Consider the following 24,100-nt stretch of genomic DNA (forward strand, 5'->3'; position numbering starts at 1 on the left):
TCCTCATCGCTTTCTTCAGAAAACCAAAAACACACAGAAGTCAATTAGATGGTCCTTCAGTGTTTTGATGGAGGTTTATGGAAACTTGGTGGACGCTTCTTGCATTAGAGATCCATTTCTTTTGTTACACTGACTGGCCAGATGGCAGTGCCACATAACTGATTGACCTTGCAATATCAAACCTACATTTCTTCTACAACCCATAGTCTGCTGTGAGAGATATATCAATGTTTAGAATATGGTGAAAAATAAAACACTACTCATCTAATTAATGTGACTACTAGTTAGGTCTCTGCTATTTTGATGCATAAGTGAACCAATCCATCCATATCTAGAATTCTGCCCACTGTAAAATGTATTATTTTGCCTTTGCTTTGGCGCAACGCGGGTGAGGTTTTGATGCCCAAAACTCACCTTTCTGAGACTGCCCACTGATGACCACTGTTGAATCAGGCTCCCCTGGCAATGCCTCAGGCTGGGACTGATTTCCAACACCTCACAGTCAGGGGTGAATGTCATCCTGGGGGTCCAGTGTCGGAGCAGTACCCAGTTGACCATCACAGACACTGCCAAGCAGAGCTGGCGCTCCTCCAGGAAGGCCTCTGGTGACGGGGCACTGTGGAGGAAACTCCTCAAGGTGAAGATAAAGCTGGTCTCCCAGCTGGAGCTCCAATGGGCCGTGGTTTAAGTTAGGCTCCGAGAGCTTCCTCTCGGCATTTTATTGGGCTCTAGCCTTGTTAGCTTTGGCCAAGTCCTCCTGGACCAGGAAGCATAGTTGCCATGTCAACTCCACCAGGGGTGAATAAGACAAGTTGGCCTGAGAAGGAGACCTTGAAATGTATCCTACCATCACAGGAAATGCAGTCGGGCGACATTCCTGCATTTCGTGGACTCCTCTCCTCTCAGCATGTTCTACTTACATTTTAGGCAGGCTCCTAAAGGGTGATGGACACGGCACTCTGAGTGAGGCTACACATGTGCTGACAGCAAAAGTCTGAGGATGAGTTGACTGTGATTACACAGAAAACTGCTAGCGAATCAGATCTTATTACAATAATAAAAACAATCTCAACAGTAGTACCGGAAAGCTTCTTTCCTGAAATATATATAATTCGGTGTCAGATACAGAGCTGACTAGCAGTAAAAGCATTTGACTGGTAACCAAAGGTTTTGTAGTTGAATTCATGAGCCGTCAAGTCGAAAAATCTGTTGAACTGTCCTTGAGCAAGACCAAATTGGTCAATCTGTCTCCTGAATTTGTAGTTCAGGTAACTATGGAAAGCATATTTTGGATTGATTTGTGTGCAAAATGACAAATACAGGTGCTGGTCATACAATTTGAATATCATCAAAAAGTTTATTTATTTCAGTAATTCCATTCAAAAAGTGAAACTTGTATAATGAATACATTCATTCCACACAGACTGATATATTTCAAGTGTTCATTTCTTTTAATTTTGATGATTATAACTGACAACTAATGAAAACCCCAAATTCAGTATCTCAGAAAATTAGAATATTGTGAAAAGGTTCAATATTGAAAACACCTGGTGCCACACTCTAATCAGCTAATTAACCCAAAACACCTGCAAAGGCCTTTAAATGGTCTCTCAGTCTAGTTCTGTAGGCAACACAATCATGGGGAAGACTGCTGACTTGACAGCTGTCCAAAAGACGACCATTGACACCTTGCACAAGGAGGGCAAGACACAAAAGGTCATTGCTAAAGAGGCTGGCTGTTCACAGAGCTCTGTGTCCAAGCACATTAACAGAGAGGCGAAGGGAAGGAAAAAATGTGGTAGAAAAAACTGTACAAGCAATAGGGATAACTGCACCCTGGAGAGGATTGTGAAACAAAACCCATTCAAAAATGTGGGGGAGATTCACAAAGAGTGAACTGCAGCTGGAGTCAGTGCTTCAAGAACCACCACGCACAGAGGTAAGACATGGGTTTCAGCTGTCGCATTCCTTGTGTCAAGCCACTCTTGAACAAGACACAGCATCAGAAGCGTCTTGCCTAGGCTAAAGACAAAAAGGACTGGACTGCTGCTGAGTGTTGTGAGTGAATGTTCTCTGATTAAAGTCCATTTTGCATTTAATTTGGAAATCAAGGTCCCAGAGTCTGGAGGAAGAGAGGAGAGGCACAGAATCCACGTTGCTTGAAGTCCAGTGTAAAGTTTCCACAGTCAGTGATGGTTTGGGGTGCCATGTTATCTGCTGGTGTTGGTCCACTGTGTTTTCTGAGGTCCAAGGTCAACGCAGCCGTCTACCAGGAAGTTTTAGAGCACTTCATGCTTCCTGCTGCTGACCAACTTTATGGAGATGCAGATTCATTTACTAACAGGACATGGCACCTGTACACAGTGCCAAAGCTACCAGTACCTGGTTTAAGGACCATGGTATCCCTGTTCTTAATTGGCCAGAAAACTCACCTGACCTTAACCCTATAGAAAATCTATGGGGAATTGTGAAGAGGAAGATAAGATATGCCAACAAATGCAGAAGAGCTGAAGTCCACTATCAGAGCAATCTGGGCTCTCATAACACCTGAGCAGTGCCACAGACTGATCAACTCCATGCCACGCCGCATTGCTTCAGTAATCCAGGCAAAAGGAGCCCCAACTAAGTATTGAGTGCTTTAAATGCTCATACTTTTCATGTTCATACTTTTAAGTTGGCCAACATTTCTAAAAATATTTTTTTTGTATTGGTCTTAAGTAATATTCAAATTTTCTGAGATACTGAATTGGAGATTTTCATTAGTTGTCAGTTATAATCATCACAATCACTTTTTGAACGGAATTAATGAAATTAGCAGCAGAGTCGCAAAGAGAAGACAAGTTCATCACACGTGGTATTCTCATCAGAGAAGTGGAGGACCTATAAGACATTGTACTTTGGCTTCAACATCACATAGACAGGTTGGCAAAGCCTACTCTATGTGATCATGGCAAGCAGATTAACCTAGATATTGTAATACAGTAAACATAAGTGTTTAAAGTCTCTTAAGGGAAGGGTTGTATAGTTCTTAATACAATAACAACAACCTTTACTTAATCCAAAGTAACTGAAAACGTAATTATTTAGATTGGATTCAACTTTATTGTCATTGAACAAGTACAAGTACAGTACAACAAAATGCAATTAGCATCTGACCAGTAGTGCAAACAGAAGAGGGCAGAAAATATACATTTAAGTATTAAGTATATTTATAATACTTCTATAATTAGAATGTATAGATGTGCAATGAAGGCAAATGCAGTATAAATGGCAATACTAAATGTGCAATTAAGGCAAATAGAGTAGGGCAGAAGTACTAAGTATAGTGCATGTTATAGTGCAAGTGGGATAATAGTTGTGCGGGTACAAATGGCAATTGAAAATGACATTCTAGATGTACAATCTAGGCAAATTGAAGGAGTAAGGAAGCATCTTCAACCAGGATGCAGAGATAGCAGCAATGAGGTCCCCGAGGTATGTAACAGCTAAATGCAAGTACGATGGCAATTCTAAATGTGGCAAACTGAATGTGCAAGGTGCATGTGCAACTGAAATGCAGGGATATCAGCAGTGAGATTCACAGGTTAAACACGTACCTGTACAACTGAAAACTTCCATTATCAAACTTTGCAAGGCAGTGTCAGAGTAGTACAAAGGGAGTAGTGCAACAAAGTTCTTGAGAGGTGGGAGGGTATGGTTAGTGATGTTTCACAGAGTTCAAAAAGTTCAGCAGGGTTACAGTAGATGGAAAAACAGTTTGCCTGATGGTAGGAGGGCGAACAGTTTGTCGCATGGTTCCGAAGGGTCCCTGATGATCCCACACGCCCTGTGCAGACAGCATTGCGCTGGAGGTCTACGATGGCTGGAACCAGTGATGTGCTGGGCGGTTTTCACCACCGGTTTCACCACCAATATTTATTCTCAGTAAATCAACACAACATGAAATAAAGTGAGTAAATATACTTTATGACTCTAGCATATTTTTCTATCCTTCCTCTTGTCACTTACCCTGTAAGCTAAGAAAGAATCTCGTAGTTCAGTGATCAGAAACCTCCCCAAAACACAAAGCCAATAATTCGATATGACTATGCTGCGGTCCTCGTACAATTAAATACGTCAGCAAACTGCCGTTCTCTTTCTGCTGATAAAGTTTGTACCTCACTGTTGTCAATGAGAACGTAACGGGAAAAATAGGCAGACGGCCATGACACTTCTCTTACCTCTCATTGGTCATCATGGTCAAAGGAGAGGTAAGCCAGGATGCCAGAAGCACCGGAAAAATTCTTTCTGTCAAAAGCATAGCTTATGACCGTCAGTCACCCAACTGAGAAATCCAACTGAGAATCAAATTGAGAAATGTGTTTCACTTGCTGAAGACAAGACAAAGATGACCGAAACAACTGGAAGGAACTGAAGGTACCGTAGCTGCAGCACTGTACAGGACTGAAGCAAGATACCAGAAGACACCCAACGTTTGGTGATGTCTATGGAGCGCAGACATAAGGCAGTCTTAGAGTGTCCTTTTATTGTGGCCAGCCTAAGGCACACCTGTGCAATAATCATGCTGTCTAATCAGCATCTTGATATCCTACAACTATGAGGTGGATGGATTATCTCGGCAAAGGAGAAGTGCTCACTAACACAGTTTTAGATTTGTGAACAATATTTGAGAAATAGGCCTTTTGTGTACATAGAGAAAGCCTTAGATCTTTGAGTTCAGCTCATGATAAATGGGGGCAAAAACAATAAGTGTTGCATTTATAATTTTGTTCAGTGTAGTAGGCCCTACTTTGTTGTGCATTGAGGGTAGGTGGTGTGGGTGTGTGTGCGCGTAGGGGTGTTTGTGGGGGTCATAGTTTGGCTATCCCATATTTCACCCTATTGAATCGGTTCACCATATTGAAACATTAGACATGTTTCAGTCAATTCATCTGTCATTGAATCACACAAACTGTTATCTAACAGAAACGTCAAGCGTTCATATAAGAAATTACTATAAGGGAAAATGTAAGGTAGTCAAAAGCAAACATTTTCTTTAGGAATGTGGAGTGAAAGAAAAAGCATGACCGATTTGCAGTAATATTTCTCTTCTGTACACAAGTCACGTACATGTTTCTGATGGTCTAATCCATCCAAAATGGGGTCATGGTCTATCTTAAACATTCCTAGAAAGAAAACAGAGGCCGCTGTTTATTACAACTGTTTTTTGCGGCCACCATAAGTTGGTTACATAACCCTGGTTCTGTTTACAATGAAGCTGCTGGTTGTTTTCTAGTTAATTTCAAGGCCCCATTTATAAATCAAGCAACCCCTATGAGGTTGTTGCCCCTTTGTTTTGGCAGTGCTGGAATAGGCTGATCTAGTTTGATTAGTGTTTTTTTACTATGGCACTTTATTTTTGCTGGTGAAAGAAACAATTCCCTTGATGAAGCCAGAACATATTTCTCTTCACAAAACAAACTGCGCAGACAGATACAAGGTCATGTTTATTGTTACGGCAAGATTAGCGATTAATACATGGGCAAAAGATCTGTCTTTAACTCAGTGTGGAAGGCATCTGCAATTGCATTGGGACACATTTCAACAATCAATGTATCTTTGTGAAAAATCTAAACAGATATGAAACCACAATCGTATAGCCTCGATGTGCAAATAAAACACGTTTTAGTAAACAGAGTAAAAAAGATACTTTTTTTTTTTTTTACAATGGCTTGAACATGTTGATTTTATTTTTGGGTATGAGAGGTACAGATTCTTAATGCCTGGATAAAGTGTGCCCTTGATCACACAGGTGGCAGAATAAACTACTTTTTAAATGTGAGACTTTTTTCCAAGTACTGCTAGTCCTGGATCCCCATGGTGAGTGTGTGTGTGGGTAAATCGTTTTTTAATATAGTTTGTGTAAGTATGTGTGTGTTTAGTATAGTGTGTATTGAGTGTGCGGAGTAAAACAAACACTGTTCCTATGGTGCTAGGCAGTCCCTCAGGCAGCCACAGCACTCATATTGATCCCAGCCTACGTGTCATTATGATGGATCGTTACGCCGTGTTGCGGGGAGCGGGCCCCGCTTGTTGTGTTTTTCTTCTCACTCTGTAGTTAAGTACTGTTTCTCTGAGTAAATTAACTTAATATACAGAAAAGACACAGGGGATTTATTTAACTTATTTAGAGTGTATTTACGTCAGAAAAGCTTCAAATAAAGTGAAGTTTTGGCAGTTGTAGCAGTAGGCAGGCCTTACATGATTTGCTGTTGCATCTCAATTAGGGTCAAGACCGTGAGCTTTGGACTATATACTACAAGTGCAGTGGTAACACTGCCATATTTTCAAAGCAATTCACACCAGAACCTGAAACTGCTATAGCTACACTATGTCCAATCTACATTATTCAAAAAGTGATTAAAAGACAACGGAGTGAATCACAGCTGAAGTGGACAACCAATTTCCTTTCTTTGTCCTTGGGGAAGAGGAATGGCCACAAAATGGCGCCCAGCGGGAGGAGAAATGTGATAATCTAGACGGTCTAATCTGGCATCTGGTAATGCAGACACAGCGGACCCACAAGGGAGAGATGGAGGTCGAGGGAGAGCAGTAATTGAGAACAGCAGTTAGACGTAATAGGAAAATGAGACGAGGAAGGCCCTGAAGCCAGGCCCTCAGAGAGTCCCTCCATTCTTCCACCCGACACAGGTGAGACTACAGCTGACAAGGGCTGACTGAAGTGATTTTAAATTTTTTTTTTGTTAGAGACAGTCTGGGAGTGTGTGTGAGTGAAGCTGCACTATTTTTGCCAGAGAATAAGCCAATGACTTACAACAACAGATTTAGACTGGTAACAACGAAATGTCTTCAAACCTTAATCAGTAACTACTCAATTTACAGCAGAACATCCCCAACGTTCTCAAACCCCAATTCAGAACCCCAAAAACATCACAGACTCCAATAGGGACCCCATAATAATCTTATTAGGGACTTTAAACCGCAGTGACTGCATGAGCCTTGGAGAACATCTAGCTCAACACCCCCCCAGACGATTAGCTGATTCTGTTTGGTCAACGGCAATACGCTGGACCGGAGGTTGAGAAACAGTTCAGGACAGTAATGCAGATTAGTGTCAACCCCTGAAGCCCCTCCCCCACCCCCCCCTAAACAGTCGTGATCTTCTTGTCCTTGGTGGCCTGCTTGATGGCCGCCTGCTCGCAGATGATCTCTTTGAGGCGCTGCAGGCGGATGTTCTGCGTGCTCAGGTCCCCCACACCGGTCTGGCTCCTCTGCAGCAGGCTGAGGGCATGGATGTACTCCAGCTCGGTGTAGCGAACGCCCTGGTCCACCAGCAGGTTGAGAAGCTCGTCTGCCGTGTTGTACAGCATCTCATAGTACTGCCTGGGACAGGGGGACAGGAGACGCGATCACATACAAGTGTCCGGGTAGAACCTGTATCTGAGGTCAAATACACATGTAAGGAACAGGAAAGGTGTTTGTGTGTGTGTGTGAGTGTGTGTGTGTGTGTGTGTGTGTGAAAGAAAGAGATAAGAGACAATACATTTCTATTCACAAAGGAACAGATCAGGTCAACCCACAGTAATAAATATTGATGGCGGTGTAATCCATATTTATGGAGGTAACGTGGAGCTCACAGTAGCCTGTCCTACAGCACAGGCCGGTGACAATATGTAAATGCCTGTATATACACACACCATAACAATGCATTGGGCAGTGGCAGAGAGCAGGGCTGTCTCTCTTTGCTCTGGGGCTCAACAAGCCAAGCTCCCCAGAGAGAGGTGGACAGCCACGCGGACACAAAGACAGCACTACTATCTGCCCCTGGCCATTCACTTATAAGGCCTGGGGATTGTTCTAACACAATGGTGGGTAAGGGGGGACTTTAAACAGAGACGGACACACTGACAGATAGACAAACAGACCCACAGAGACAGATAGACAGACAGAGACAGGCACACCCACAGAGACAGGCACACCCACAGAGACAGGCACACCCACAGAGACAGATAGGCACACCCACAGAGACAGGCACACCCACAGAGACAGGCACACCCACAGAGACAGATAGACAGACAGAGACAGGCACACCCACAGAGACAGATAGACAGACAGAGACAGGCACACCCACAGAGACAGGCACACCCACAGAGACAGGCACACCCACAGAGACAGGCACACCCACAGAGACAGATAGACAGACAGAGACAGGCACACCCACAGAGACAGATAGACAGACAGAGACAGGCACACCCACAGAGACAGATAGACAGACAGAGACAGGCACACCCACAGAGACAGGCACACCCACAGAGACAGATAGACAGACAGAGACAGGCACACCCACAGAGACAGGCACACCCACAGAGACAGGCACACCCACAGAGACAGGCACACCCACAGAGACAGATAGACAGACAGAGACAGGCACACCCACAGAGACAGGCACACCCACAGAGACAGGCACACCCACAGAGACAGGCACACCCACAGAGACAGGCACACCCACAGAGACAGGCACACCCACAGAGACAGGCACACCCACAGAGACAGGCACACCCACAGAGACAGATAGACAGACACTTACTGAACCTAGCATAGTCTACTGTTCCACCCTGGAGATTATGAATCACTGAGGATATGAGGTTGAATGGTTTCTGACACTCAAATTGCCACTGTGGAGAAAGATAAACAAGGTTTTGGACATGCCTGAACTGATCTGACCTCAGACAAAGTGTGTGCCCGTCAAAATGGTGACTCTGACATCACTGAGGAGACAGGGAGTCTGTCACATTGTCACATTGTCACCTAAAGAAAAGGAGTTGTTCTGTGTAGACAATGGAAAGATAAATCTCCCCACCCATGTCTCTAAACTCAGATCTTTGTGTCCAGAGAAAGACAGCGATTTAAGTTGTGTCCATCAAAGGAGCAATGAGCAAAAGTCTTCCATTGTGTCCAGGAAGTGAAAGGGAACAGTCCCAAGAACACGGGTACAGATCCAGTGTTGACTGAGTGCGTGTGTTCTGTGTGTGTTTATGGTGGCGGTGTGTGTGTTCATATGTTTGTTTACTGTGGTGATGGTGTGTTCACAGGGGATAACATTTCTTATCTTAGTCGTTGTATTCCTTTTCCCCCATTACTATATCTAAGGATTATTTTCCTAAATCGGTATAAATAGGGAATGCAGGCTTCTGTGAAGCTATTTCTATACTGTTGTAATATTTCAAGTCGAATAGAGAGAGAGAAGGACAGCGAGAGGAAGAAAGATAGATTGGGTTCGGTAATAGCAGAGTCTTTAACAGATGTGTGAGTGGATTAATTCATTAATATTTTTCTGACAAGTGGTGCCCTTGGTATGCCAATTTGCATACTCTTTCAAAAATGTTCTCTTTCTTTCTTGCTCGCTCTGTGTCTTAAGCTCTCTCCAAGGCCCTGTTCGTTTTTTCATTCTGCGCCCTCAATGAGCTCGTCAATATTGATGAGGGGTCATACAGTTCTCTCTGCTCGCCACAGGCAGATTCATAGAGAGAAACCCCTGATGGGCAGTGCTTGGATTCTTATCAGGTAATGGAATATGTGATGTGTGTCTCTACTGTAGGTCTGTGTGTGTTCTGTTTCACTGTGTGTCTTTGTGTGTTTGTTTCTGTGCGTGAGTTGTCTCCATCAGTGTGCGTGTGTGTTTTTTTGTTTGCGTCTGTGTGCCTCTCTATTCAACCCCAAAACACCACTTCCATTCTGCAGACCATGGGTGCAGTTAACAGTACACAGGAGACCATCATTCACATTGTAATCTCCGCATTGTCATTTGTACTAAGAAGAGAGCACTTTAAAGAGAACAATGAAGAAACCCAATACACATGGTTCTCAGAGGGAGGTGGAAAAAGTGGGGTATAGATGAAAAAAAATTGCTGGTAGAGAAGCGGACGATTATTGAGTGTCCACTTTGCATTGTTGTAAAGTAGTGTTTGTATGGTAAACCGGTTTATAGAGCCACAAAAGGCCCCCCCCATCTCTGATTCACTGCCCCGCACTCACACAGTCCGGCACTCACACAGTCCGGCACTCACACAGTCCCGCACTCACACAGTCCCGCACTCACACAGTCCCGCACTCACACAGTCCCGCACTCACACAGTCCCGCACTCACACAGTCCCGCACTCACACAGCCTTGGTTGTCCACCCTTAAATAAATCTTAAGGGCAAAACAAACTGCAGTCCATAGTTCTGTTTTCTTTAAACAGCCATTTCAAACTTCAGCTAACTGTTATCACCGCAAGCTAAACGTCAATGGGCCCAATGAGCATGTGAGAGCAGGTTTATTTTTTAATATGTAGTTCATTTTAGGTGATTTTGAGCTAAATATCGTTAATCTACAACATCGCCACAGCCTTGTCACAGTGTTTCTGTCTATTATAAGTCTCTATGCACCCCCCCACCCCCCAATGTTGGTGGTTTGCTCCACAACCACAAACATTGTCAAAACAGTGCAGAAACCCCAGACTCGCCAACGCATGTTTGCAATCGTGAACACCTGCACACAAATACGTTTTACCCGCGCAAACGTAACATGGTGATTAGGGCCACCGGCAATTGATTTTAAAATCTCAAACTATAGAAATAAACTGTGATTACACACCTGCACTCTTAGTTTAAAGTCAACATCGTCAGCAGCCAATGATTACCAATGGATGCAATATTCTGAGATGCAAAGCAAGCAGAATCACATGGTCTACCTGTATGGGCGGAGTTGAGGTGGTTGTGTCAAATGCATATCATCATCCTTTGACAGAGTGCTTCCCAACACACATTTTCTCCTTAAATATCGTGATTCATTCCATATAATGTTTTATCTTGAAGGCAGCCCATGTTACAGCTATCTAACAAATAGTTGCCTAATCTTCAAAAAGTAATAGTTGCCTAATCCTGAAAAACAGTTTCAGTGGAATTCTTCTCGACTGTGTTGTTCGGTGCATTGAAACTTTAACTATATAATATATAACACTTGAACTAATACATAACAAAAGGTAGACCTATCGCCTATCATTGTTCTGAGAAAGACGCGTGGAGTATAACTAAATCACAATTAAATGAGTCGGCTAATATAGATACAAAATGTTTTTACCAATTGAACAAGCGCCTCATCAGTCACTAAACTGCTTATGCGCGTCCACGTTTTCGCGCATGATGATCACAAACACAACAACTGAGCCACTCAATTGTTATTTTGGTTCAAATAACGATAAAAAAATCCAAAAAACAAGCAGGCAGCCTGTTTTATTTTGTGCACCTATTATTTTTCAATTTTTCAAGTAATCCAAAAGTAAGCATAATTTTTTTTCAAAAGTATCTGTAATCCGATTACAATATTTTAGTTGGTTAACGTAACAGATTACAGTCGCTATTTTTTTTGTAGAAGTAATCCATTACTTCCCAACTCTGCCCAGGGGGAGGGTCACAAGTGTGTGGGTGTGAGAAACAACCCCCCCCCCCCATGCCAAAAACTCTTCCAACCAATCACTTCATTAGCCAGGCTCTTGGAAAGCCATTTAGCCAACAGCACCAACAGGGCTGTTAATAAGATTTAATTCTCTGTGGTTTTAACCCCACTATTCCTCTCCATTCACAGATCAGGAGAAGATAATGAACACAACCAGCATTTGGCTTCAACCGCTCACACAAACCAGAACGCGCCATTGGTGTCATCTGAACCCCCCCCCCCCCGCCCACGCCATACCTCCACCCCCTTTCACCCCACCACCTGCGAAAACGTTCAGTTGCTCACTAACTCTGTGTGCGTGTGATTACATTTTAATTAGCCCCCCATCTACTCCGTTCACAGCCCCCTGTATACACAGAGTATTAAGGCAATTTATGACGCATGCAGCAGAGAACAGGGGAGAGATGGAAAGATAGAGAGATAGAAAAGACAGAAAGAGAGAGGGAGAGATGGACAGAGGCAGAGACAGAAGGAAAGAGAGAAGAAAACAAGAATCAGCACAATTCATTTCCTCTCATTTCCAGCGTGTACAATATTATAGCCATTAAAGGTTGCCTGTGTCAGCGCGTTTGGAACAACACATTAGTTAGCGCAGGATGGTGCAGAGGGGAGGATGACAACAGAATACACTCCCTGGGTGATCCTCTCCATCAAGTGGAACGCATCCTTATCGCCACAGTAACCAACGCCAGGGCTCCTGACGCAAATGAGGGCACTGTCTAGTTTTCCCTACCCTCACCCTGTGCCCCTCTCACCCTGTGCCCCTCTCACCCTGTGCCCCTCACACCCTGTGCCCCTCACACCCTGTGCCCCTCACACCCTGTGCCCCTACACACCCTGTGCCCCTACACACCCTGTGCCCCTACACACCCGGTGCCCCTCTCACCCGGTGCCCCTCTCACCCGGTGCCCCTCTCACCCGGTGCCCCTCTCATCCGGTGCCCCTCTCACCCGGTGCCCCTCTCACCCGGTGCCCCTCTCACCCGGTGCCCCTCTCACCCGGTGCCCCTCTCACCCTGTGCCCCTCTCACCCGGTGCCCCTCACACCCGGTGCCCCTCACACCCGGTGCCCCTCTCACCCGGTGCCCCTCTCACCCTGTGCCCCTCTCACCCTGTGCCCCTCTCACAGACAGTGGACTGACAGAGAACCGACAGTGGACCAATAGTAAAACGACAGTAGAACGACAGAGGACCGACAGTAGACTCAAATCAAATCACCAATAGTTGACCAGTGCAAATGAGGAAGTCACATGAATTCAAAAAATTAGGTGTGTGAGGGGTGGTAGAGGAGTGTGTTTGTGTGTGTGAGAGGGGTAGTAGAGGTGTGTGTGTGTGTGTGTGTGTGTGTGGGGGGGGGGGGGGTTGGATACTATTCAAGAGAAGCAGCATCCTTCTCTCAGCCACCAGCTGTAAGTGAATATGGCTGGGTTGTGTGCTCTTTTCAGCGACACAGCCCATCACCGTGACAACGCTGTTAAACTGTGTTTTACCACAGGCTCCTTCGGCAGAGCTATTTGCCAGACGCCACCCACCCTGCTCTCAGCTCAACCCTGTGACACCTGCATGTCTGTCATAGCAGGCGAGCGCTAACCGCTAAAGATGCACTGGGTTATCATGGAAGCGGAGGTTGCAGGTAAGAGCAGGATAACACCAGTGATTGGAGGCCAGTGACAGGGTTAACGTCTCACCCACACACAGGACATTTTGTAATGAATATTTAATACGAAAACAATCATACACACAAATAATAAACTAGACTAGCTGTCACACACACAGACACACACACACACAATCTTAGCATACCTCACACAAAACATGCCATTCCCTGAGTGTGCAATCGAGAAGACAATGCGCTAAGCGGCCCTGTCGTCCTTAATGTTAGGCAGCCTCGCTCTCCACTGTTGCTCAGCAGTAAAAGTGCTTGATTGGACGGAATGGTAATTCCCCCAGGCCAACCAGTGTGTGCTGAATGGCTAAGCAGGTCCAGTGTGATCACCAACATGCCGCGCTGGAGAGACGGCGATATCAGGGGTTCATTGATCCGCTGCGAAGGACGAAACACCTGGCGTGGCAACAATGTCCGGCTAGAACATCCACCGAACGTTTCAGAGGCGCTGTGTCAGCAGGAAATGTCAAAGTCATTCTGACGTTCCGTGTTAATGGTAATTGATCCACTACACTGGCCAAGCATAAAGAAACACCCGGCTAGTCTCTAACTGGCCAGAATGTCCACATAACGCTCCAAGCGGGCAGATGAGAATGTTACGTCATGTTAATGTTCTGAGGACATTTCTGGTAGGTGTCGGAAAACACTCAGACAACATACCCGCAAGGAAAGGGCAAACTTACAGTTGTTGGGCAGAGCCCAGCGGTGAACTGGTGGACTGACAGTGGTTCTCAGAGACGGGTTGGAGAAGTGGTGTCTCCAAGTTTACATCATCCATTTATTTCAGAACATCTTTGATCTCTCTCTCTCCGCCTCTATCTCTCTCTCTCTCTCTCTCTCTCTCTCTCTCTCTCTCTCTCTCTCTCTCTCTCTCTCTCTCTCTCTTCCTCATTCTGCCTTGCTTTCTCTGCCTCGTTCTGCCTTGCTTCTCTGCCTCGTTCTGCCTCTCTCTCTCTGCCTCACTCACTCTGCCTCTCACTCACTCACTCTGCCTCTCACTCACTCACTCTGCCTCTCACTCACTCACTCAGCCTCTCACTCACTCACTCAGCCTCTCACTCACTCACTCAGCCTCTCACTCACTCACTCACTCTGCCTCTCACTCACTCACTCACTCTGCCTCTCACTCACTCACTCACTCACTCTGCCTCTCACTCACTCACTCTGCCTCTCACTGCCTCTCTCTTGCAGTGAAATACATTCAAAAACAGCAGCAGAGCGATGGAGGGAGAGAGAAAGAGGAGAGGGTGAAAATAGAAAGACACACACACACACACACACTCATGAGATGACGGTGATCAGATGTTCTAGTGACACGGCCAGATCTATGGGATGAGATCTGGCTCTAGTGCCGTCTCTGAGCAGATGGTGTGTGTGTGTGTGTGTGTGTATATATAACAAGGCCCACTGGGGGGTTTATCCCTCTCAGTCAGGAGTTTTGGGCTCAGACCAGCACCAGGGTCAAGGTCACACACACGTAAACTTTGCACAACCCGTTCTCTCAATCAGTACACATTACATTACCTATATTTCTATTAGGTAACAGCTGAAAACAGCAGTATCACACGCAGTTCAACACATCGGTAAATAACAGAATTGAAACAGGACTTTTCAGGACTGCATCGGCCTCCGCGCACCTTGACTACAGGCATGCCGTACCCAGGATTGGCCACCGGGTGCCACTGTTTCCATATCATTCCGTCACACGCAGAAGTGTGTCCGTCTCCGTTCCTTTTGCGTTTCCATGGAGAGCAGGCTGCTCCTGGGCTTTTCAGTGTTAACCGGGATCGATGGTTATTACCGCGCCCTTGCCAGGGTCAACCATGTTGAGGGCCACTCTCACAACACCACGCCGGCTTTCCACTCCCGTCTTCCTTCTGTCGTTCTTCACTCCTTTTCGGTCCATTTTCTCCCCATCACTTGTCCTTCTGAGACAGGGAACTAGGAGCGGTGAACGTCTCTTTCTATTCTCCATCTCTGTCAGTCATTAGACTTTCGATAATTTCGTAATATTTGTCATACAGTCAATTACATTTACAGTGTGTCAGTCTTTATGTGTAGATAAACAATGTGAAAGCTGAGCCCTTTCATTTGCCATGAATGATGTGAAGGTGTGTGTGTGTGTGTGTGTGTGTCTTCCCTGCCCGTCCTTGTGCGTTTGTAAATACAGAGCCTGAGGCTGGGCAATCAGAAAAACCCTGAATCAGTAAACAATGCACACTTTAATTCCAAATCAACAGCCACTACACCCACACACACTGTCCACACACAGACACACAGGAGACATGGAGAGAGATGGAGAAAGAGGGAAAGAAAGAGAGAGAGACAGAGACAGAAAGGTAGTGAGCTAGAGAGGGAAAGAGACTGTTATTCCTCCATGAGCCAGGTAGTAGAAACAATGGCTGTTCAACAGTCTATTACACTCCCCAGTATTATGGCAAAATTAAACTATATATCAGGTAATGAATTGCACAGCAAGCGCTCGACAATGAGCATGAATGAGCATTAAAAGCAGCCGAGGGGGAAAGTTGTGGAAAGATCAGGAGACGGTAATAAAAGGCTTCTAATATCACAATGTGACTGGTCAGGATGATCTAATTAGCAGAAGGTGTATGGCTCACTAAGAGCCTAGTCAAGGCCATAACTCCAAGCTGGACGACCCAACCAGTGCGAGACTTCACTGAGACGACCATCAGGCCAGTGGCAACTGGGACAGGTCAAGGTATGCAACTGACTAATATCCCAAGAAATCTGAAAAGAAAGGGCTTTCCCAAAAGACTAACCGCTGTAATTACAGCCAAAGAGTGCTTAAACCAAGTATTAACTTAGGGGGATGAAAACCTCTCCAATTATGCATTTTTATAGATCGTATGCGGTTTCATTTCACAATGACAAAACATTTCCCCTCAAAAGTGTGAAGTACTGTGTCCAGATAACTGGGAAAGCAAAACCTAAATGAAATGCATGAAACAGAGGCACGGACACAACAACATGTGAAAAAAGGTCAAGGGGGTGTGCACGTTCTCTAGGAACTGTATGCCTCCTGGGAAATACCTGTGAGGACACGGAAAGGTCCCGTCAAATGACGACACACATGGCGCTAGAGGGACCAAAAAACCCGGGTCGACGCCGGACGCCGGTCAGTGTGAACGGAAACACTAATAGCAATAAGTTTGTGTGATAAGCAGGCGGTCACACTGCACTGTGTTCCTGCTGACATGTCAATAGAGCGGTCCCAAGGACACGGGAGAACATGAGGGGGACGGGGTCACTGACATGGCAGCAGGATCAGGTCCTCCTCCACCTGGTGACGTCCTGAATAGCGGCTGAACATTCGGGACGGGGAAAGAGGGACTGGAGGACAATGGATTCACATCGATCGGGCCAAATAAAGCTGTCCTGTGCCCTTCTGAGAACACGCCTCCCACCAGCTCGCTTTGATTTTTCTGTGTCTCCTGCCGCCTCCCCGGACCTCTCTCACAGTAACCGCTCTCTCATTCTATCGTCCCTCTCTGTCCTTCGTGTTCAGCCATCTCTTACCTCTCGTTATGCCCTTCCTGTCGCCTGCTGCCCCCTCGGTGGGAACACCAGTTACGTCGTCAGTCTACTGATCGTCCCATAGTCCAGTCAGGACCAGATATCACAGCCTAGTCCAGTCAGGACCAGATATCACAGCCTAGTCCAGTCAGGACCAGATATCACAGCCTAGTCCAGTCAGGACCAGATATCACAGCCTAGTCCAGTCAGGACCAGTTATCCCAGCCTAGTCCAGTCTGGACCAGATATCTTAACCTAGTCCAGTCAGGACCAGATATTCCAGCCCAGTCAGGACCAGTTATCCCAGCCTAGTCTGGTCAGGACCACATATCCCAGCCCAGTCCGGACGAGATATTTTAACCTAGTCCAGTCAGGACCAGATATTCCAGCCCAGTCCAGACAGGACCAGTTATCCCTGCCTAGTCCAGTCAGGACCAGATATCTTAACCTAGTCCAGTCAGGACCAGATATTCCAGCCCAGTCCAGTCAGGACCAGTTATCCCAGCCTAGTCCAGTCAGGACCAGATATTCCAGCCCAGTCCAGTCAGGACCAGTTATCCCAGCCTAGTCCAGTCAGGACCAGATATCACAGGTCCTGCAGAACCTTGACTCAAAGGCAACACAACAGATGTACAGTTTATCTATAGACTGCAGGGCAAAATTATTCTATCATCTCAGAGTAAATAAACACACAGGATTTTCACTAGCATATATTGATTGAGCTTCTACGTGTGTCTCACCTCGCAAAGTCGAGGTCAGCCTCTCTGGACATGGTGATGTTGGTGAGATTCTGCTGCAGTACAAAGATGTTCCTACACATCTTCTTGATGCCAGACTCACTGATCCGCTTAAAGTACTGGGCCCCGTTAATCAAGATACAGGAAATCAGGTGGCCAAGACCTATTCATAAATTGAGAAAGAGATAGGGGGAGAGAAAGAGACCGATTACTTTAACCTTTCCAAACATTTATGTGAGTGTTTTTTTGTTGGGTTCTCACTTACATCTGTCTTAATTTGCACTTGCTTTGGCAATGTAACAAATGTATTCCATGCCAATAAAGCCCTCTAAGAGGAATAGAATTTACATATATACAGACCACAGCAGAATTATTGGACCCCTTTGGTAAAGATAATCTTTGTTCATTAGCTTGATCTTACATTCAAAACATTAGGGCAAATTATCCTTTTCATTGACAATCTTTACCACGGGGTCCAATAAATCTGGAGGGCCCAGTACAGATTCCCGGCAACAGGAGTACCTTCAAAGATGTACTGGAACTTGTGCTGTTGCAGCGCGGCACCCATCACCTCCTCGATGGCGCTGATGTCCTTGTTGAGCTTGACCACCAGGGGGTCGTAGTCCATGCTCTCGACATTTGCTACTATGGCATAGTTCCCCTGCTTAGCCAGAGGGATCAGATAGTGGAAGCAGTGTACTCTGAGGGGAGGACAGAGGTTGACAGAGCAGGGAAGGAGACAGTAGGGGTGAAGAAAGGAAGAGGGGACAGTGTTTATTTTGTATTTCACAACAAACCTATCAATGGATGAACAGAAAATCAGGAGATAACGTCAAACTGAATTCATCCACTGTGGAACTATCAGGAGAATGTCGAATTGCATTCGTCCACCATGGAACTATCAGGAGACATTTTGACGTGGAACTGCATTCATTCAATACAGAACTAACAGGAGATAATGTCTAATTGAATTAATCCAATACAGAACTCAGGAGGTAATGTCTAATTGAATTAATCCAATACAGAACTATCAGGAGATAATGTCTAATTGAATTAATTCAATACCGAAGTATCAGAAGATCATATCAAACTGCATTCATCTACTATGGAACTATCAGGAGATAATGTCAAATTGCATTAATCCACCATGGAACTATCAGGAGACATTTTGACATGGAACTGCATTCATTCAATACAGAACTATCAGGAGATAATGTCTAATTGAATTAATCCAATACAGAACTATCAGGAGATAATGTCTAATTGAATTAATCCAATACAGAACTATCAGGAGATAATGTCTAATTGAATTAATTCAATACAGAACCATCAGGAGATAATGTCAAATAGAATTTATTCAATACCAAAGTATCAGGAGATCATATTAAACTGAATTCATCCACTATGGAACCATCAGGAGATAATGTCAAATAGAATGTATTCAATACCGAAGTATCAGGAGATCATATTAAACTGAATTCATCCACTATGGAACCATCAGGAGATGACGTTAATGTAAAACTACATTCACTCACTACGGAAGTATTCGGACATATTCTGATAAGCAGATAGACTGATGTCTCCCCTGCTGACGAACACAATGTTCCCCTTCCGCCTCCGTCTTGATTAAACACCTTTGACAGTGTGCTGTGGTAGCCTGACACAAACACAGTGTGTGTGTGTGTGTGTGTGTAGTTATACAGGCTCCTCAGGGTTGTCCCCATGTCGCTCACACCGTCATAAAACCACCAGGAAAGTAAATAACGCATAAAGTACTGCAGAGTTTAAGGAGCAGTCCTGTTTTATGGGGCGATCATAACCAATATTGCATAAGCTAAACAGCACCTTTGGGCAATAAAGAGGAGAGGACCGATAAGGACAGAAGATGAGAGGAAGGCAGTTGATGAAGAGGTTATGTGGGTTCTTTTAAAAACATTTACGGACGTAGTCACTGGGTTTGCTACGGATTTGTATTGGCATTGGGTTTTACAAGATTATTAAAGGGTTTGTTCTTAGAACAAGAGAACCACAGCCGTGCAAACCGGTTTGATAGGATGGTTCTGGAGAGATGTAAGTACGTTGGTGTTTCGACACACAGTCCTCTTTAAGAGAACCAGTCTCAGCACTCCGTATTCACCCTGCACTCGCCTTTATCTTGACACTTCACGTCAACATCTTTGCGTCCCAAGCCCTATTTGCATTCACATTGCTATGCTCAGAAATGAATCAAGAACTTTTTCTAACATTCACTCCCACCACTCTGGGTAAACGCCAAGGCATCAGAACCTGTTATCGGACAGCTGAGGATGTAACTACTTTCTGGAAAGTAAAGCTTTCGCATTCAGTTTACAAAAGCATGCCATTTATATTCCAATATGTACATATGAAAATCAGTGGAAACAGGTTGTATGGCAGAAAAATAATTTGAGATTAAATATTGAAAAGTGTATTGTTAGAATTACCTACTACCTACCCGATGATAAACGTTTTCAGTTTGTGGCAACAAAGAGAGTGACTAAGCTAGGGGAAACTGTAGTCTAGCAGCCTAGGGCTAGAACAACCTAGTTCTAAAAACATTTTTGAAACGGACCAAGGTGCGAAAGAATCCCCCTTAAATTGAAACATGGAGCTATGTGTTGTCTGATTGTCCAGAATGTCAGGGTGACTGTATGACTGAGCAGCATCCAGAACTAAAGAACATTGTAAAACTAGGGAACGCTCCGTAATGCAGGGTTGTGTTCATCAGGTACGACAGAATGAGATGGAGAGTGAAGCGGGAGATAGTGCCATTTGCACCCAGACGATCTCATTCCAAACACATCCTGGTGAGACCCCATCCATACGTACCTGACCTCCAGGTGGAGGACCAGCAGGCAGCGGTCAGCAATGTCCTGGAAGGCCCTGGACAGGTCCGTCAGAGTCTGGAGGATCTGCTCCCGACTGCGCACACTTTCATTGGTCACCTGGGGCTCCGAGCCCGGAGACACGCCTGAATGCAGACACACATGCACGCACACGTCAGCTACAGCCAGGGATGTAGTATAGTTAGTGAACCTTGAGTCAGAGTCGACTCCCAAGTCTCCAGTGGTTGAGTCAGAGTCAAAGAAGTCCCTATGACTGAAGTTTGAGTTCCAGTGTTTGAGTCCTGACCCAAATACTGAAGTATTACTTATGAGTCAGTGCTTCATTGTAGAACCTGGCAATACAGCGGAACATTTCAGAACCTGGCAATACAGCGGAACATTTCAGAACCTGGCAAGATAGCGGAACATTTCAGAACCTGGCAATACAGCCGACAATGTGTGAGTGTTAAGTGAGCCGATAAAACCGACAAGAAAGTTCTCTACAGGGAAAGGCAAAGCCCTTGTGTATCTCAACTAGTCTAGGAGTGGGTAACTAAAAGGCTTGTCACTAGTTAGCTTATGGAAAGCAAGAGAGTCACCTTGTGACGACCAAGACTGCGGTGGGTGCCTCCTGAACCTCCTAATCCTGCCTTTAGCGTCTAGTGCTGCTGTAATGCATTTGCATTGATACTAGTATCGTCGTGATACTGTTGTAGCACAGCAAACACAAGTTCAAGTTCGATTCACCAGTTGGTGAGAAGGCAAGTCCTGGATATGGGAACTACAACACTGCATAGAGTTTATGGATTAAATTAGCATTTAAACCATTTAGTTGACAATCATCCAAAACAGAGTGCATACAACTTCCATCCAGGTCCGCCGTGGGAATTGAACACAGAACCCTGCCAGTGCAAGAGCCAAGGGAGATACACCAGTCCACCTAATAAGAGCCAAGGGAGATACACCAGTCCACCTATCAAGAGCCAAGGGAGATACACCAGTCCACCTATCAAGAGCCAAGGGAGATACACCAGTCCACCTATCAAGAGCCAAGGGAGATACACCAGTCCACCTATCAAGAGCCAAGGGAGATACACCAGTCCACCTATCAAGAGCCAAGGGAGATACACCAGTCCACCTATCAAGAGCCAAGGGAGATACACCAGTCCACCTATCAAGAGCCAAGGGAGATACACCAGTCCACCAATCAAGAGCCAAGGGAGATACACCAGTCCACCTATCACCCCCCCCCCCCCATTTGGTATAAAGCCAGTTCTCCAACCCATGAACCAGGGAAAACTAGCATAAAAGACAACTAAAGGGAACCAGACGCACATAGTCAATGTATTCCAGGAATAACACAAGTAATTAAACTAAAGAAAGGCTTGCTGAGACCATGGGTCGAATTAGTTTGTTGGGAAATAAATCAAATAACAGGAACGCCACTGATTAAAATGTTGAGGAGAAACACTGCCTCACACATCAGGAGACCTTCTACAGACCTTCAGTCCCTTCACTTCTGCAGTCCACTTGTGCTGACAAAGCAAGTGTGTCTGCATTGTGATGCATACAAAGAAGGTGTGCGTGTGTGTATGTACGTATGCATGTATGAGTGTGTGTGTGTGTGTGTATAAAGAGCATACAGACCACCATTTGTAAATAAATCAATGACTGTGAATTAGACAAGGGAAGTGGAAGTAGAGAGAAAATGGCCCTGTCACTCTTAGGTGAGTCTATTTGGGCAATGAAGCGGTTGAGTGTGTGTGTGTGTGTGTGTGGGTGTGTGTGTGGTGACTGCTGAGCTGAACAGAGAGGTTGAGGGTCAGCAATCGATGGGTTACAGTCAAGGCCGGCTCCCCAGTCACTCTCTGGGCCTTTTCTGAAGGTCACAACCAGAGACAGAATTGAAAGAGTACGGAGGGAAGTCACTGAATCTGGTTCACAAACACGCAGTCCAAACGCCACTGAAAATGGAGCGCCTTTAGCAAAAGCATTTTAAATGTACAGATCCCAAATAATGCATTGTAATTTCAAATGTATAGTCGCAATGTATCGTTACTGGAAATGTATAGACATATAATGACCAATTGTGGCTTTTGGCTATCAATGATCCTAACGACATTCTAATGAGCTGCGATAGGATTTGACCCAGCTCAACTCATTTTACTTTTTCTACACATGGTGGTAGACATTCAGACTCTACAATTACTTGAACTTGGTTGATTCTAGCCAAGAGGGAACCAAAACGAAAACAACAAAAGAAGAACAAAACATTTTTTTGTAAATTAAATAAATACTCAAAGCTCTGTATGTACAGCGCAGTATGCATCCTGGGACATTTTGACAAAGACACATGAGAAGTCCCCAGTGCCCTTCCTCGGTCACTAGTAAAGTCAGTCTAAGTTGCTGAAGATAAACTGAGACCTCATTGGCTTAGGCAAACACTGGGAGGGAGAGTGACACAGTTCTCCAATCAACAGCGCAAACACCATTACCGGGCAGCGTGTGTGTGTGTGTGTGTGTGTGTGGGGGAGCGGAAGATGGAGATGTATACTCAAGATTGCTATTCCTATTAAAACAGGTGCCTGTGTGTGTGTGTACTACCTAATTAACTGTCTCCTTGGGTAAACAGCCAGGTGCGTGTGTGTGTGTGTGTGTCACATGGGCGGGGGTTACGGTGTGTGTGTCATACGTGGGCGTGGTTATTAAGAGGCAAAGGTGAGTGGGTTGTGATGGAGGGGTGGACACGAGCGAGTGGGCGTACTGAGGACAGTGGTTGGAGGAAAGGAGAGAAAACCCTAATGAGTATGAAGTCACCTGCTCTATGTAAACCAGGGGTAAGGGCTAACGCAGCTTTGCAGTGAGCCAATGCAACAGGTTTCTGGACAATGACAGGGATCTTGTCCATGTTCAGAATGGTTAGAATCATTGTAGGTTGGCCTCATCGTACAGGTCAGTAAGCACAGTCATTATATTTAAAACAATCCAAAATTGAACAAATATATTTGTGAGTGTGTGTGTGCGCGCGTGTGTGTGTGTACACGTATCCATGGGTACCTTTTGTCCACTAACCAAAAGTGTCCCACCCACCATCTCATTAACAGAGAAGAGCAGCAAAACACTTGTGCCAGGCATATCAGCTTCACTAATTAAAACATGATGACACCTCTGGTGATTAACTCCAACGCTGTGTGTACGAGATGTGGTCTTCATCAAAGTAAGCCTTGTGTTTTCGTGGGCCCTGGTGTGCTGCCTCTCACTGACACACACCGGAAGGTCTCAACAGGGGGTCATTTCTGTTGTTCTGTCACTCCATATATTAGGCCTCATTTCAAGCCTAACCCATAAACCCAAACCAAAAAAAATGACATTTTGTGGCGATGAAAACTGACAGGTTTCCCTATTCGCAAGGGGACTTTTGGGTCCTAACAAGTTCAGAGAGGAATAAAAACACACAAAACGCATCCTAGTCTTTCCTACTTTGATAATGCAATCAAACACACCAGTCCACAGCAGGGGGTCACCAATTTAGAGGAAGGAACAGAGGACCACGGAGACAGTTCTGAGGCGCCGTCATCTCATTGCAACCTTACGATTCGCTCTGTGCATTTCTCTCTTTGTGTGCTTCTGGAAATTAGAGTGTGTGTGTGTCTCTGGTCCTGGTATGTACTGTTTACATGTAGGCTTCTTTGTGGGTCTGTGTGTGCGTGCATGCGAAGCGCTTATCCAATTATTTTTCAATTCCATCTAAGGGAGTCGTCTGTTCCTTGCCATCTGCAGAAGATGAGGATGGCACACATTAAGGGAGAGATGCGAGGAA

General features: G+C 45.2%; 1 protein-coding gene across 1 annotated transcript in view; it reads right to left on the minus strand.

The window, feature by feature from the left end:
- Nucleotides 1-5,468: 5,468 nt before the first annotated feature.
- exoc4 (exocyst complex component 4) overlaps nucleotides 5,469-24,100 on the minus strand; it is a 123,364-nt gene continuing 104,732 nt past the window's right edge. The window contains exons 15-18 of the mRNA XM_013140204.4: nucleotides 20,285-20,426; nucleotides 17,960-18,138; nucleotides 17,441-17,600; nucleotides 5,469-7,383 (exon numbers count right to left, since the gene is read on the minus strand). Coding sequence (XP_012995658.3) covers nucleotides 7,146-7,383; nucleotides 17,441-17,600; nucleotides 17,960-18,138; nucleotides 20,285-20,426 — 719 coding nt within the window. The 3' untranslated portion in view covers nucleotides 5,469-7,145. The remainder of the gene's footprint in view (nucleotides 7,384-17,440; nucleotides 17,601-17,959; nucleotides 18,139-20,284; nucleotides 20,427-24,100) is intronic.

This window comes from Esox lucius, chromosome 23 (assembly GCF_011004845.1).
Source record: "Esox lucius isolate fEsoLuc1 chromosome 23, fEsoLuc1.pri, whole genome shotgun sequence".
In the NCBI taxonomy this organism is placed as follows: domain Eukaryota; kingdom Metazoa; phylum Chordata; class Actinopteri; order Esociformes; family Esocidae; genus Esox; species Esox lucius.